This window comes from Gobius niger (genome assembly GCF_951799975.1).
Source record: "Gobius niger genome assembly, chromosome: 9".
NCBI classification, from domain to species: Eukaryota; Metazoa; Chordata; class Actinopteri; order Gobiiformes; family Gobiidae; genus Gobius; species Gobius niger.
Genome location: NC_136860.1, coordinates 5,357,001 through 5,371,487, shown reverse-complemented (window position 1 = coordinate 5,371,487; position 14,487 = coordinate 5,357,001). Strand labels below are relative to the sequence as shown.

The 14,487-nt window shown below is 43.0% G+C and overlaps 2 protein-coding genes and 1 long non-coding RNA gene across 5 annotated transcripts in view; all 3 read left to right on the top strand.

Moving 5' to 3' along the window:
- xpo4 (exportin 4) overlaps positions 1-4,461 on the top strand; it is a 48,720-nt gene extending 44,259 nt beyond the window's left edge. Inside the window, exons 20-24 of the mRNA XM_079563007.1 lie at positions 118-236; positions 381-511; positions 595-712; positions 2,256-2,348; positions 3,689-4,461. Of these exons, the coding sequence (XP_079419133.1) occupies positions 118-236; positions 381-511; positions 595-712; positions 2,256-2,348; positions 3,689-3,886 (659 nt within the window). The 3' untranslated portion in view covers positions 3,887-4,461. The remainder of the gene's footprint in view (positions 1-117; positions 237-380; positions 512-594; positions 713-2,255; positions 2,349-3,688) is intronic.
- The window catches only part of ift88 (intraflagellar transport 88 homolog), a 169,245-nt gene that overhangs the window by 121,419 nt on the left and 33,339 nt on the right, over positions 1-14,487 (top strand). For 2 of the 3 annotated variants that reach the window (XM_079562884.1, XM_079562883.1), the window contains exon 1: positions 11,650-11,808. The exons of the other annotated variant lie outside the window; for it this stretch is intronic. In XM_079562884.1, the coding sequence (XP_079419010.1) occupies positions 11,728-11,808 (81 nt within the window). In that variant the 5' untranslated portion in view covers positions 11,650-11,727. Of the gene's footprint in view, positions 1-11,649; positions 11,809-14,487 lie in introns of those variants that run through there. 3 annotated transcript variants of the gene reach the window in all.
- Positions 9,605-10,907, top strand: LOC306967951. The gene is made up of 3 exons (XR_013793225.1): positions 9,605-9,776; positions 10,133-10,306; positions 10,670-10,907. It is a non-coding gene; the product is annotated as an uncharacterized lncRNA (long non-coding RNA).

Below are 14,487 nucleotides of genomic sequence, written 5' to 3'. Positions count from 1 at the left end.
GTATTTTTTACACAGACACGAATGCCTCAGACGTTTCTTCTTCTTTTCTGACTGCTTCGACCAGACACAGTAAGCAGCCCTACCAGCAGGTCAACATGTATTTTTTCTGTGTTTCAGATGAGGTGTTCCGCAGCCAGGACCAGGGAGCCTCTGCCCCTCGGAGCGTGTCAGCCGCAGACGTGGTTTTGTACGGAGTCAATATCGTCCTGCCGCTCATGTCCCAGGATCTGCTGAAGGTACTGGTTTTGCAATGGCTTATCAAAACAAAACATTCTGAACCATTTTATTTAATCCTGGAGTTTTGTTACTCTTACCCCCTGTCCCCCTCTGCTTCTCTCCTGCTCACTGGTATGACCTAAGCTCCTCTGTGTGTCCTCCAGTTCCCGTCCCTGTGTAACCAGTACTACAAGCTCATCACCTTCATCTGTGAAATCTTCCCAGAGAAGATCCCTCAGCTGCCTGAGGAGCTCTTCAAAAGCCTCATGTTCTCCCTGGAGCTGGGCATGACCTCGTATCCTTTTGTCTTTGATAGTGGTCTTTGCTCTCTGATGTTTCTCTGATGTTCCTGCTGCTGTCCTTGACTTGTTCCTCCAGGATGAGCTCAGAGATCAGTCAGCTGTGTCTGGAGGCTCTGTCCCCTCTGGCCGAACACTGCGCCAAGAGTCCAGATAAGGACACGCCCCTCTGCATGGCCACGCAGCACTTCCTCAAGGTACATCTGCAGGCGGCCAACAGCGACTGTCCAAATCCTTCACTTTGTAATAAAGTGAAGGATTTGGATTTGTAGAATATTCATTCTCTCACTGCTGAAACATTATGGAAGGAGAGCAAGGCTTGAGCGATCCACCACAGACCCAACTCTGCCTCACTCTGAACAGCTCCGAACACCGCGAAACTCCCCGGACAGTCTGTGCAGACAAGCTGAGAAAAGAGCCTCTAAACCCGGGCTCTGAGGCAGGGCTTTAGTTTGACTGATCACACAGGTTTAAAGAATAATCTAATCCAGTCATTAGCTCTGGGTTCTTAAAGGGGGGGTAATTATGCAAAATCGACTTTTTCAAACTTTACATCATGTTATTATGTCATTCCCTCATTAAAAACATGCCTGAAGTGTTGCCTTGGCACATTCCCGTATTTTTGAGTAATCTGTAAAAACTCTGATGGCAGCCATTTTAGGGATAGGTTTGCCTGAGTCCTCCTAGGAACGCCCCCACCTCCTGGAGACGCCTCCGAGCTTTCATCACCAGCCGAGTAACCAACCACTGCTCCTCAGCAGAACCTCCTCCCCACTGATGCCACAGACAGCGTGTGGAGGGGGCGTGTCGGAAAGGGTCAGAGGTTCTTAAAGAGACAGAGGCCTATTTCAAGACATTCACTACAGCCATTTTGAGAGAGCAATTTTATGCAAGGCAGTTATTCTAATTTACTGCATTTACAGACCAACAGAAGGTTTGGTCATCATTGTAGTGTGCTATAGACTGGTGCTATGTGATTGAAAAAAGCATAATACCCCCTCTTTAACACACTTTCAGAAGAGTAAATTTCCCTGTTGGCCCGTTCTCTTGTGACAATGTGATGACACACGAAGAGAAAAGCCTTTCATTTCCAGTGTGCTGATCGCGCTTTTACTTCACCTTTACTCCAAATAACTTGAAAGTGCAGAACTAAACTTTTTTGAAGGAAATATTAAATCTTTTTTAATATTTAGGCCCATCTCAAAAACACTTTGTCAGTCACTGACTTGCTTTTCAAACTGGTGCACTGATCATAAATGCAAATGTGTCACCTTAGGTGAAAATACGCCCATTTGACCAAATAAAATACAGTCCATATGTCATAAATGTAGATAATAGTGTGTACTGTATAAGATGGAAGGACAGTCAGAGCTGCTCCTGCTGTTTTTTTGTTTTGTATTTTTATAACGAAACAAATCAAACATCCTAAATGTTTTGGTGCAATACATAGTATAATCCCACTTTTATTCCAGTGAGGGCTGTGATACTAACTAGTAGATGAGGGTTGGGGAAAGAGTCTATCAAGAGTTCCTCTTCTTATTTTTTTCCTGCGCTGTGATACAAGGCAGGGGGAGAGATATCTGCAGTGGCAACGTTTGGTTTGAAGTGTAACCTACAAGAGTTGATTTTGAATAAAAGAAAAGAGGAAGTATGCCCTTTATAGTCTACGCTGTCCCTCATGTCCCTGATCAGTGGACTGAAGGACTCTGAGCTGAACTCTGTCCTGTCTTCTGTTTGCAGTTGGTGTTTGACATGCTGCTTCTCCAAAAGCACAACACAGAGATGACGGTCGCAGCTGGAGAGGCGCTCTACTCCCTCGTGTGTCTGCACCAGGTTTGGAAATGTCCCTCTTGAACAAAGCACTGGACACAATCAGCCTTTTTCTCTCACACTGCGTTACTACACTACTACAGTGCCGTGAAAAGTATTTTCCCGCTTCCTAAATTCTTACATTTGTTTATATTTAGCACACTTAAATGTTTCTGTTCTTCAAGACATTTTTATGTTAGGAATTTCTCTAACCAGGGAAATCGGGCTCTAAACTTTTGGGCAGTTCTCACCTCTCTCTGCTGCACGAGTGACATAAGAGCTCATTTACAACTCATTTAGATAAATTTAAAAAAAAACTCGTCTTTCTCGATTTGTGGGGAAATGAGTCAGCCGACTTGTGTGCCTGGTTCTTTTTCACAGCACTGTTTAGTCAACATGACCCGTCTAATGAATGCATATGAGCCTTAGCAGTCGTTCAAAGCTCCCCCAGCCATGAACCAAATCAAATATACTGTAAGCAATAAGTCTAATTCTGATTCCTCTGTCATGGATTGTGTTTTTATTTGAATGATTCGTCCCTTTTCCAATCTTTGCAACAACCTTTTGCTGACCCTTCCTGGTCTGTATTGCTGTCATGCCCTGTTTAAGCCAAGAGAAAAGCTGTTGTTTTTAGGGACGCACCACTTAACATGTGGCGCCTTCTCAGCTGAGGAGAAAAAACTGGAGAATTCTTAAGTGAAAGTACAATACATAGAGCTGACTTTAATACGGACTACACTCCCTAAATCAGTCTGTTGGATTTAATCAGAGCTAAATGTTGTCTTCATTGAGCCTCCGCGCTGGGTCTAATGTGACTAACTAGCTGCTAACTAGCCGCTAACTAGCAGCTAACGGCTCTGCTGAATCTGAGCCGCTTTATGCTCAAAGACTAAAAAGTACTCCGAAAATGCAAAATAAAGATCCAATCCTAGTAGTAATAATAAGTAACCATCTCAATACTATTATTACATGTAGATAAATGAATACAGCACAGGCACTGAGTGACTTTGACATGTTCTGTTCTGTCAGGGTGGACTTCACCATCTCCATTTCACACCTTTACAAATCAACAAAGTTTGACCCAAGAAATGAAATAAAACTAAAAAATTATATTGAATGAAAAATAAATCAAATAAAATAGCATATGTTCCATACGCAATCCAATCTGCTGTGGAAATGTATAATCTGTCTGTATGTAGAAAATGCTTTGTACTCGTATCAGTATTCAGTATGGATAAGTTCTTAAATCAAAGTGCTCATATCAGTTTAGTGCATCCCTAGTAGATTTCCCGGTATGGTTACCCTGAGGTGTGTGATTGTTGAACATCTGTTTCCCCGGTGCTGAGTGCTGTTGCTGTGTGCAGGCGGAGTATTCGGAGCTGGTCCAGTCTCTGCTGGCCACACAGAGGGACGCAGTCATCTACCAGCGGCTCTCGGACGCCTTCCGCCAGCTCTCAGCCAGCAGCTCCCCACCCACCATGGACCGCAAACAGAAGCTGGCCTTCCTCAAGAGTCTGGAGGAGTTTGTGGCCAATGTGGGTGGTCTTCTGTGTGTCAAATAACCCCTGGCCCCGAGGCCCGGGAGCTGTGCGTACTGTGGGCGAACACGGCCCGCGGTCCACCTTCACAGAGACTTCAGAGTGCAGGCCCGTATCGGGAGGACCTGCACACTGCTGGGAGTGAACGCTTTGGCTCCCCCCCACCCACCAGGCCACACTGCCGTGTGCTGCAGCGGGAGGACATTCATACAAGGACCATAGGTCTGTCCATAGACTTCAGGGACTGAAGCTGTTGGAGCTAAGGACCAGAGACAGGAATACTGCAGAGAAAGGTTTCCCACAACGATCAAACAGCTGTAGACTGCTCTGTGGAAAAGCCATTTCAACAAAAGTGAATGATGTCACGGATGGAAGGGTCTGATCATAAATGTGAGCCGGTTCATGGCTCAGCCTCTTCATGTGAAAGAGGAGCTGCTGTCATTCCAGGCCTTACTCTGTCACTTAGTCTCATTCAGACTGCAATGTCACTCAAATCTCATTATATCTGATCTTTTCTGAACAACATTAATGCAACCACTTCCATCTGTTACTTTCATCCACACAACACTGCTACTCTATAAATGCTTTTCATTCTTCAAAACGACACATTCACTCGTCTGTGTGAGTGTGTGGCCTCCAAACCTGTCGCCACTTCCTCCTTTAAACCATTGGCTTTAAAATGTGTTGGCTCTTATCACTTTGCACAATGATGTCAGACCCACAGCACCGTGTTTTAATCAGTGTTTACTTTGGGTTTTGTTCAGACAGATATCAGATACAAGTTCCATTCATTTAGAAAATGAAAGCCTTGCAAATGTTTTTGTGAATTGTGCATTGAGCAGACCTGCAGTCTGATTGTAGCCCAAGTGACAAGTATTTCACTGCTGCAGTTTCAATTATGGATATAATATATAATCTGTTCAGGGGAAGATCTCTGCTGTCACAATCTGAAGTCACCAAACAGAAACACTGTTTTTCAGTCACACAGTCTCACTACGCTACGATGCTTTTGTGAGAAAGTATTCATATGGTAAAGGATGTTGTTTTATGTCTGCGAGTTACCCATCGTAGTAGAGATTTGAAATGACGTCGACTGGACTGGGTTGATTAATCAGAGAATGTTTAGCTCCTATCTTCAGAAGCCTCCTCTCGCTTTTGTAATAAAGTTGTAAAACTGGTAAAACGAGCTGGGGGTCCTTTTAACGTCAGTCCTGATTCCTGAGCCACATAATGTTCTCCCAAATCAACAGACCAACACCTAAACACCTAAACTCTTCTAATTACAGGCGAGGCAGGTTACGTTTGAGTAACACTTGTGATTGGATCGATAAAGAGCGCAGTAGTTCTAGGATTGGCAGTGAGCAGGGCACCAGACTCTACCGCTTTTTCAACCGAAAGAAGGAATAGGCAGCCAGGCTACATAGCCCTGCCTACCGCCATTCTTCTTTATACTTTCACTCAGAGTCTGGGCATTTGCTGCTATCCTGTGTGTATTGAAACCAATTGATAGTTTTCTTTGGAAGTACAATAACATAACGATAAATAGAGATATTAGGGGAGTGATTATATATTTAACAAATCCTTCTGGGAAAAGAAAGTGCCACAGTGAAACATTTGACTTTGCAGGTGTTGAGAGCAAACTGGATCTGAGGTTTTGTCTGCAGTGTCCCCTGTGCGATGGCACAGTTCTTCTAGTGAGCTGCCCTCAATGATGTCGCCTGAAACTACAAATAGCAGTTTCAGCAGAGTAGAGATTTGATATCTGGTCGACTGGGTTGAGGTTGAGGATGATTTGTAGCATTTATCTTCAGAAGCTTCTCGCTCTAAGACTGGTAAAACACACAACCTGGAGGTCACTGGCCTCTCCCGAGAGGAGGGGCCACTTTCTCTCATTTGAATAGTCCTTGTTCTGGCCAAACACACAGACTACCAAAGCGAGAAGAAGCTTCTGATGATCAAAGTGAAACGTCCTCAACTCGATCAACAATATGTAAAATGTCTAATAGGATGGATAATTCCAGGATGACTGAGAACCTACTGAGTTTTTAGCCTGTGTTGGTCAGTATTGGCCAGTGCTCCCCCAGTGCCTTGATCTTCTGAATGGACGCACCACTAAACTGTGCCTGTCCTTCCCTCTGATGCACAGCCACGTTCATCTCAACCAAATAAGACTCTACTGATGTAAATATGGATTCTTGAAAAGACGCTTTTATAATGCCAGGACGTAGCGTACAAGTTGATTAAGTAGTTTGTATGTCGTGTGGGACACCAGTTGCCAAAGGGAGTCCCAGATATGTTGATGCGGTCCCAGGGTAAGATGCTTTGTAAACGGTACGGCAATAACCAAACCAAGTGAAGGATGGACGGCCTGAGCGTTCTCTATGCAGAACTGTTGGAGAATGTTTTTGTTGGTGTACATAAAGTTGTTATATAAAACACTGTTGCCTCCTGAGTATTTGCCCAACACACTACACATAAATAATAAAGCTTTTTATTTTTTAAATTCCAGATTATCTCACAGCTGTGGAAAGAAAAAATGCTTCAATGACTCATCTGTGTTTTTATTAAAGGTGCATTTGGCAACTTTTTCTGTGGAAAACAAGTTTATATATTGTGTGTATTTGACCTTGTACTAAACAGTTTGAGTAAGCCCAGTTATAGAATAGAATAAAATGCTTTATTTGTCAGTACACACAAGCATAATGAAACTGGTTTGTCTCTCAAAGTCTCAATAATAATAAAAACAGCAGCAGCTCCAATGTGGTGCTAAAGTGCTATTAAGGCGTGATGGAGCTCACAGCTTGGCGGTAAATAGCATTTAATTCAGGAAACAAGCTAGAAGGTAAATTCATTCAAAACAGACTGAACAAAGAAATTAAAACTGCCAAGAGAGCTTATAAAGACAGGGTGGAGAGACTTTTTAACAATGGAAAGGCCAGGGAGGCCTGGCAGGGCGTTAAAACCCTGACCGGGCTCCCCTCCAAATCCACCTCATCTGGGCTTTCTGCTGAGGTGTGTGTCCACATGGCAGAGGATCTTAACATCTTTTATTGCAGGCATGATCAGTGTGATTACGCCAAGGAGAGGGAGAGGCTCTCTGCAGAGCTTGTCTCTATGTCCCAGTCGACTGAGGACCTGCAGCTGCTGCCTGTGGATGTGGAGCGCGCACTGAGGCAGGTTAAACCCAACAAGGCTCCCGGACCGGATCAGATCTGTGGGCGCCTGCTGAAGGGCTGTTGCAGTCAGCTGGCTGGTGTCCTCTGCTCCCTGTTCAACCGTTCCCTGGCAGAACACTCCATCCCCTCCATCTGGAAGTCCTCTATCATCTGCCCAGTGGCGAAGAAGAGTAACCCCAGCACCAACAACGACTATCGGCCTGTGGCTCTGACATCACTGGTCATGAAGAGCTTCGAAAGGCTCGTCATGGCCCAGCTGCAGGCTGATGTGGGTATGCACTCTGACCCACTGCAATTCGCCTACCAGCCACGGAGAGGGGTGGATGATGCTGTTACATAGTGTCATCACCCACCTAGAAAAGCCCAAGTCCCATGTCAACCTGGTTTTCGTGGATTTCTCAAGTGCATTTAACACCGTGCAGCCACATCTCATGGGACATAAGCTGCTCCAGATGAGCGCCAACCCTCACCTCATCCTCTGGGTCCTTTCCTTCCTCACAGGGAGGGATCAGAGGGTCCGAGTGAACGGCCACCTCAGTGCTGTCAGGACAATATCCACTGGTTCTCCTCAAGGTTCAGTCATCTCTCCACTTCTCTTCACTCTGTACACAAGCGACTGCAAGAGCACCACCCCAGGTATAACCTACATCAAGTACTCAGACGACACAGTTATCATGGACACTACAAACACACACGGATTATTGCAAATTGAACTGGACTCATTCTCACGGTGGTGTAGTGAGAACTGTCTGGATTTGAATGTATCCAAGACCAAAGAGATGACCATCAACTTCCAACATGGCCACTCCAGCTCTCCCTCCCTCACTGTCAACAACGAAATAATAGAAAAGGTTCATTCATACAAATACCTGGGTTCCATAATCGACCATAAACTCACATTCAAACTCAATGCTGAACACATATTTTCAAAATGTCAACAACGCCTCTTTTTTCTCCGTAAACTCCGCAAACTCCAAGTCCACCCGTCCATTCTCGCCTCTTTTTATAAATGTTTCATTGAATCCATCCTTACATTCAACATCACTGTCTGGTTTGGTTCACTCACTCTCACCCACCGCAACATGCTCAATAAAATAATCAAAATCAGCAATGAATTCATGGGTCAGGAGCAGGACTCACTCAGCAGCATCTATGACTACAGAGTTCTGAGGAAAGGAACCCAGATCTCCACAGACTCCTCCCACACTCTGCACTCTCACTACGCCCTGTTGCCGTCAGGGCGCAGGTTCAGGTCCCTCCCTCTGGGGACAAAGAGGGCGACCTCCACTTTCCTCCCGACCTCCATCCGCCTGCTGAAGAAATGACTGTGTGGACCTTGGTCTGTCAAAGGCCCATTATATTGTTTTTTAATGTATTTATTATTGCTGTATGTTGTTGAATGTCTGTGGATGTACTGTTTTTATCAGGCCCGTACTGGCACTTCTCCTGCAAATGAAGTTCCTAACGGATAAATAAAGTGAGTTTGATTTGATTTGATTTGAAAAACTGTTGTTCAATCTGCTGCTGTGAGTCTTTAACTCTCTAAAACACTTGCCTGAGGGCAGGGGCTCAAACAGTGAGTGTCCAGGATGTGTTCTGTCCTTATACATGTTTGTTGCCTCCTCTTCATTCGTGTGGTATATACAGAGCTGACTGGGGGCAGATGATGATGTCATGACCTTGGAAGTCTGGTTCATCCTTGGGTGTAATTTACAGACACTTGAAGGTTCAGGTTCATTGGTTAAAACAATGATGGAAATGACCAGTCATCATACAGATCAGAAAGAAGGCGGGTTCTGTGTCCCAGAGATGAACGTGCTGTGTCTGAAATGTGAAGATCAACCCAAGAACAAAAGACCTGGTGAAGATGCTGAACCTGGTCAGAGTTTGTCATTATCCAGAGTGAAACAAGTCCTGTACTGACATGGGCTGAGAGGGAACTCTGCAGGAAGAAGCTCTGACTCAAAAAGAAACAAAAGGATAAAGATTTTGGAGACAAATCCTGTGTCTGTTTGTCCATAATGATCATGGTCACTTTTGGAGGAAAAGCCTTTTTGGAGGAATGGCCCAAAACTCATCCAACTATTGTGAGAAGCTTATGGAAGGACATCCAAAACGTTTGACCCGAGTTCTACAGTTTAAAGGCAATGCTACAAATATTAATGACATGTAGAAACTTTTGGTTTTGTAAAAAGTTACAAAAAATGTGTAGAAAACTCTGTCTCTCATTCTTCTGGAATTTGACAAATAGAAATAATTCCTAAAATTCTAATTGACCTAAAAAATATAAAAGTTAATAGTGGCTTCATGTCAGACAGTGAGGAAAAAATGCAAATGTGTCTTTTTATAAAGTGTACGTAAACATCTGGTTCTCACTGTAAATGTTGTAAATAGAGACGTAACAAAATTAAATGTATTTATTTATTTATGCTTTTTATACATTACATTTAGACAAGAAATAATATAGTCGTTTTCTTATTAACTCTTCAGTTTGGATTATTCTCATGACTTTTATTATGTGTTTTATCTCTGGACTTTAATCACTTGATTTATTCTTTATTCAGATTGTGGCTCTGTGGTTTGTCAGAGATCAGCTGTTCCTCTCTGGCCTCAGCTCTGAAGTCCAACCCCTCACATCTCACTGACCTGGACCTGGATAATAACAGTCTGTCTGACTCAGGGGTGTCTCATCTGTGTGATTTCCTGCAGAGGTCAGACTGTCGCCTGCAGACTCTCAGGTCAGTTCACTGTCTCAGGTCTCACACAAACTATGAACAAAACAATATTAGTGATTTGTTTTGTTTTGTTTATGACAAAAATACATTTCCAGAAGAATGAAAACCTACAAGTTTATCCTACAGACTTTTACAACATGTAATTGTTTTAAAAAAGAGACGTAACTAAATGAAATGTATTTATTTATTAATGCTTTTTATACATTAAGATTTGTTTATTGTTCAAACTATATTTTAGAAGGTTTTACACAAGAAATAATATATTTTTTTTTATTAACTCTTCAGTTTGGATTCTTCTCATGACTTTTATTATCTGTTTTATCTCTGGACTTTAATCACTTCATTTATTCTTTATTCAGGTTGAGGGGCTGTGGTTTGTCAGAGATCAGCTGTTCCTCTCTGGCCTCGGCTCTGAAGTCCAACCCCTCACATCTCACTGAGCTGTACCTGGGTCTTAATGCTCTAAGTGAGTCAGACGTGAAGGAGCTCCTCGTCCTTGAACAGAGCCGTCACTGTCGACTGGAGAAACTGAAGTGAGTCCTGACTTTATGCGACTGTTCTGAACCTTTGTCTGAATAAAAACACTAAGGCTGTTGGAGTTTGTTTTAAAGTGTTTTTTAATTTTAAATCCATTCTACCATTAAAGGTTAATATGCAGATGAAGTGTTAACCATGTGATTGTGTTACATCCTCATCACAAACATTCAATAATCATCATATTCAGTTTATCTCCCTCTTCCTCAGTCACAACACCAGCCCGCACTCCGATACACGGGACCTTTCACAGTTTAAAAGACCTGATTATTTTTCATATATTTCATTGTCTTTCCATATGAATTCTTGTGAATAATGTGACCAGTTGTGATGAATGATTTCTGATCTCTGCTTCTCAACAGCTGGATATCTTATTAATGATGTGCAGCAGCTCCAGAGCTGACGCCTCAGACTGAGCCCAGGAGAATAAGCAGAAGGATCCAGCATCACCGCTCAGTGGAACAGGTCTGAGCTCCATCAAGAACCTGGAGACAAAAAGTCACCTCCAAAGAAAGAAGGACGAGGACATGAGGAGAAAGTGAAGTCCTTTACGTGGCACGGGTCACAGACTCTCCAGGCGTCTGATCCTGGAGCTTTTATCTGTCCTACTTAATGATATTATTACATTGATCTCATATTGTGATCTGATGAAGAACAGACGCTCATGTGTTGAATATTGTGTCCACTCTTGGGCATCGCTCAGAGGAGACCACTGGTCCTCAGTCCAGACAAAGACAAAACATTGACATATCAGACTTTTCTGTTGTTAATATTTGTTGATTTGTACCATGTTTCTAAGTCGTTATGAAGGCGTCTTAAGAAGTTGGTTCCCAGACATATGGAATGTAGCGAAAAGCGAGGAAGGTCTTTAAAGTCCTTTCTGCTCAGTACAAGGAAGGTGTAAGGAAGATGGATTGCGGCTTGAAGGCACTTACTCGCAAAACTGTACAACAATCAGCCAAAAGCCCTCAGTTTAGCCATTTCAAGAACTTTGCAAGCATAGATGACCCCCACCCCCCCACCCCCCACCCTCCGCTCCACAACAAGGACAAGACAGTGAACCATTTCGATTAATTGTGAAATGAATTGACAAATAAAATAAAATGAATTGAATTGAATTTGTATTTTGTTCGGAGATCTTTCTGGTTCCTTTTCCACCTGACCTTACCTCATCTTCACATCCTAGAACGTGAACGCGTCCCTTGGTCTCCTAGCAACCGCAGCGACAACGCTTTGACCAATCCCTGTAAAGAAACACCATGACTGACTTTTCGATAGCCAATCAGAAATGACAGACATGTGCTAAGTCCCGCCTAGCTCGCGCTGAATTGTGGGACGGAAACAGACGTAAACAGAAAAGAGTCCTACCTGACCCATGATCTGACCACAGACCCTTGTGCAAGACAAGGCTCGGGGACAGATGGAGAACGTGCACCTGGCCGTGGAAGATGACGACCTTTACTCCGGCTTTAATGACTATAACCACACGTTTGACGCCGAGGTGGGCTCATATATGATGATATTAACCACATACTCGCTGCTACAGCTAGCATCGGGATTAGCCACGAGCTGGATTCTGTCAATAAAAACTTTCATGCACTTCGTTTATTGATGAATGTAATCAATAGAAAGACGGTGACGGAAAGCTGTAAATCCTACCTCATAAAATCTCGCGTTAGTCCCGGTTTAGCTGTAAATACTACTTCATAAAGTCTCGCGTTAGTCCCGGTTTAGCTGTAAATACTACTTTATAAAGTCCCGCGTTAGTCCCGGTTTAGCTGTAAATACTACTTTATAAAGTCCCGCGTTAGTCCCGGTTTAGCTGTAAATACTACTTTATCAAGTCTCGCGTTAGTCCCGGTTTAGCTGTAAATACTACTTTATAAAGTCGCGCGTTAGTCCCGGTTTAGCTGTAAATACTACTTTATAAAGTCGCGCGTTAGTCCCGGTTTAGCTGTAAATACTACTTTATAAAGTCCCGCGTTAGTCCCGGTTTAGCTGTAAATACTACTTTATAAAGTCTCGCGTTAGTCCCGGTTTAGCTGTAAATACTACTTTATAAAGTCCCGCGTTAGTCCCGGTTTAGCTGTAAATCCTACTTTATAAAGTCCCGCGTTAGTCCCGGTTTAGCTGTAAATCCTACTTTATAAAGTCTCACGTTAGTCCCGGTTTAGCTGTAAATCCTACTTTATAAAGTCCCGCGTTAGTCCCGGTTTAGCTGTAAATCCTACTTTATAAAGTCGCGCGTTAGTCCCGGTTTAGCTGTAAATACTACTTTATAAAGTCCCGCGTTAGTCCCGGTTTAGCTGTAAATACTACTTTATAAAGTCGCGCGCGTTAGTCCCGGTTTAGCTGTAAATACTACTTTATAAAATCTCGCGTTAGTCCCGGTTTAGCTGTAAATACTACTTCATAAAGTCTCGCGTTAGTCCCGGTTTAGCTGTAAATACTACTTTATAAAGTCCCGCGTTAGTCCCGGTTTAGCTGTAAATACTACTTTATAAAGTCCCGCGTTAGTCCCGGTTTAGCTGTAAATACTACTTTATCAAGTCTCGCGTTAGTCCCGGTTTAGCTGTAAATACTACTTTATAAAGTCCCGCGTTAGTCCCGGTTTAGCTGTAAATCCTACTTTATAAAGTCTCGCGTTAGTCCCGGTTTAGCTGTAAATCCTACTTTATAAAGTCCCGCGTTAGTCCCGGTTTAGCTGTAAATCCTACTTTATAAAGTCGCGCGTTAGTCCCGGTTTAGCTGTAAATACTACTTTATAAAGTCCCGCGTTAGTCCCGGTTTAGCTGTAAATACTACTTTATAAAGTCGCACGCGTTAGTCCCGGTTTAGCTGTAAATCCTACTTTATAAAGTCTCGCGTTAGTCCCGGTTTAGCTGTAAATACTACTTTATAAAGTCTCGCGTTAGTCCCGGTTTAGCTGTAAATACTACTTTATAAAGTCGCGCGCGTTAGTCCCGGTTTAGCTGTAAATCCTACTTTATAAAGTCTCGCGTTAGTCCCGGTTTAGCTGTAAATACTACTTTTTAAAGTCTCGCGTTAGTCCCGGTTTAGCTGTAAATACTACTTCATAAAGTCTCGCGTTAGTCCCGGTTTAGCTGTAAATACTACTTTATAAAATCTCGCGTTAGTCCCGGTTTAGCTGTAAATACTACTTCATAAAGTCTCGCGTTAGTCCCGGTTTAGCTGTAAATACTACTTTATAAAGTCCCGCGTTAGTCCCGGTTTAGCTGTAAATACTACTTTATAAAGTCGTGCGTTAGTCCCGGTTTAGCTGTAAATACTACTTTATAAAGTCCCGCGTTAGTCCCGGTTTAGCTGTAAATACTACTTTATAAAGTCGCACGCGTTAGTCCCGGTTTAGCTGTAAATCCTACTTTATAAAGTCTCGCGTTAGTCCCGGTTTAGCTGTAAATACTACTTTATAAAGTCGCGCGCGTTAGTCCCGGTTTAGCTGTAAATACTACTTTATAAAATCTCGCGTTAGTCCCGGTTTAGCTGTAAATACTACTTCATAAAGTCTCGCGTTAGTCCCGGTTTAGCTGTAAATACTACTTTATAAAGTCCCGCGTTAGTCCCGGTTTAGCTGTAAATACTACTTTATAAAGTCCCGCGTTAGTCCCGGTTTAGCTGTAAATACTACTTTATCAAGTCTCGCGTTAGTCCCGGTTTAGCTGTAAATACTACTTCATAAAGTCGCGCGTTAGTCCCGGTTTAGCTGTAAATCCTACTTTATAAAGTCCCGCGTTAGTCCCGGTTTAGCTGTAAATACTACTTTATAAAGTCCCGCGTTAGTCCCGGTTTAGCTGTAAATACTACTTTATAAAGTCTCGCGTTAGTCCCGGTTTAGCTGTAAATACTACTTTATAAAGTCCCGCGTTAGTCCCGGTTTAGCTGTAAATCCTACTTTATAAAGTCTTGCGTTAGTCCCGGTTTAGCTGTAAATCCTACTTTATAAAGTCCCGCGTTAGTCCCGGTTTAGCTGTAAATCCTACTTTATAAAGTCGCGCGTTAGTCCCGGTTTAGCTGTAAATACTACTTTATAAAGTCCCGCGTTAGTCCCGGTTTAGCTGTAAATACTACTTTATAAAGTCGCACGCGTTAGTCCCGGTTTAGCTGTAAATCCTACTTTATAAAGTCTCGCGTTAGTCCCGGTTTAGCTGTAAATACTACT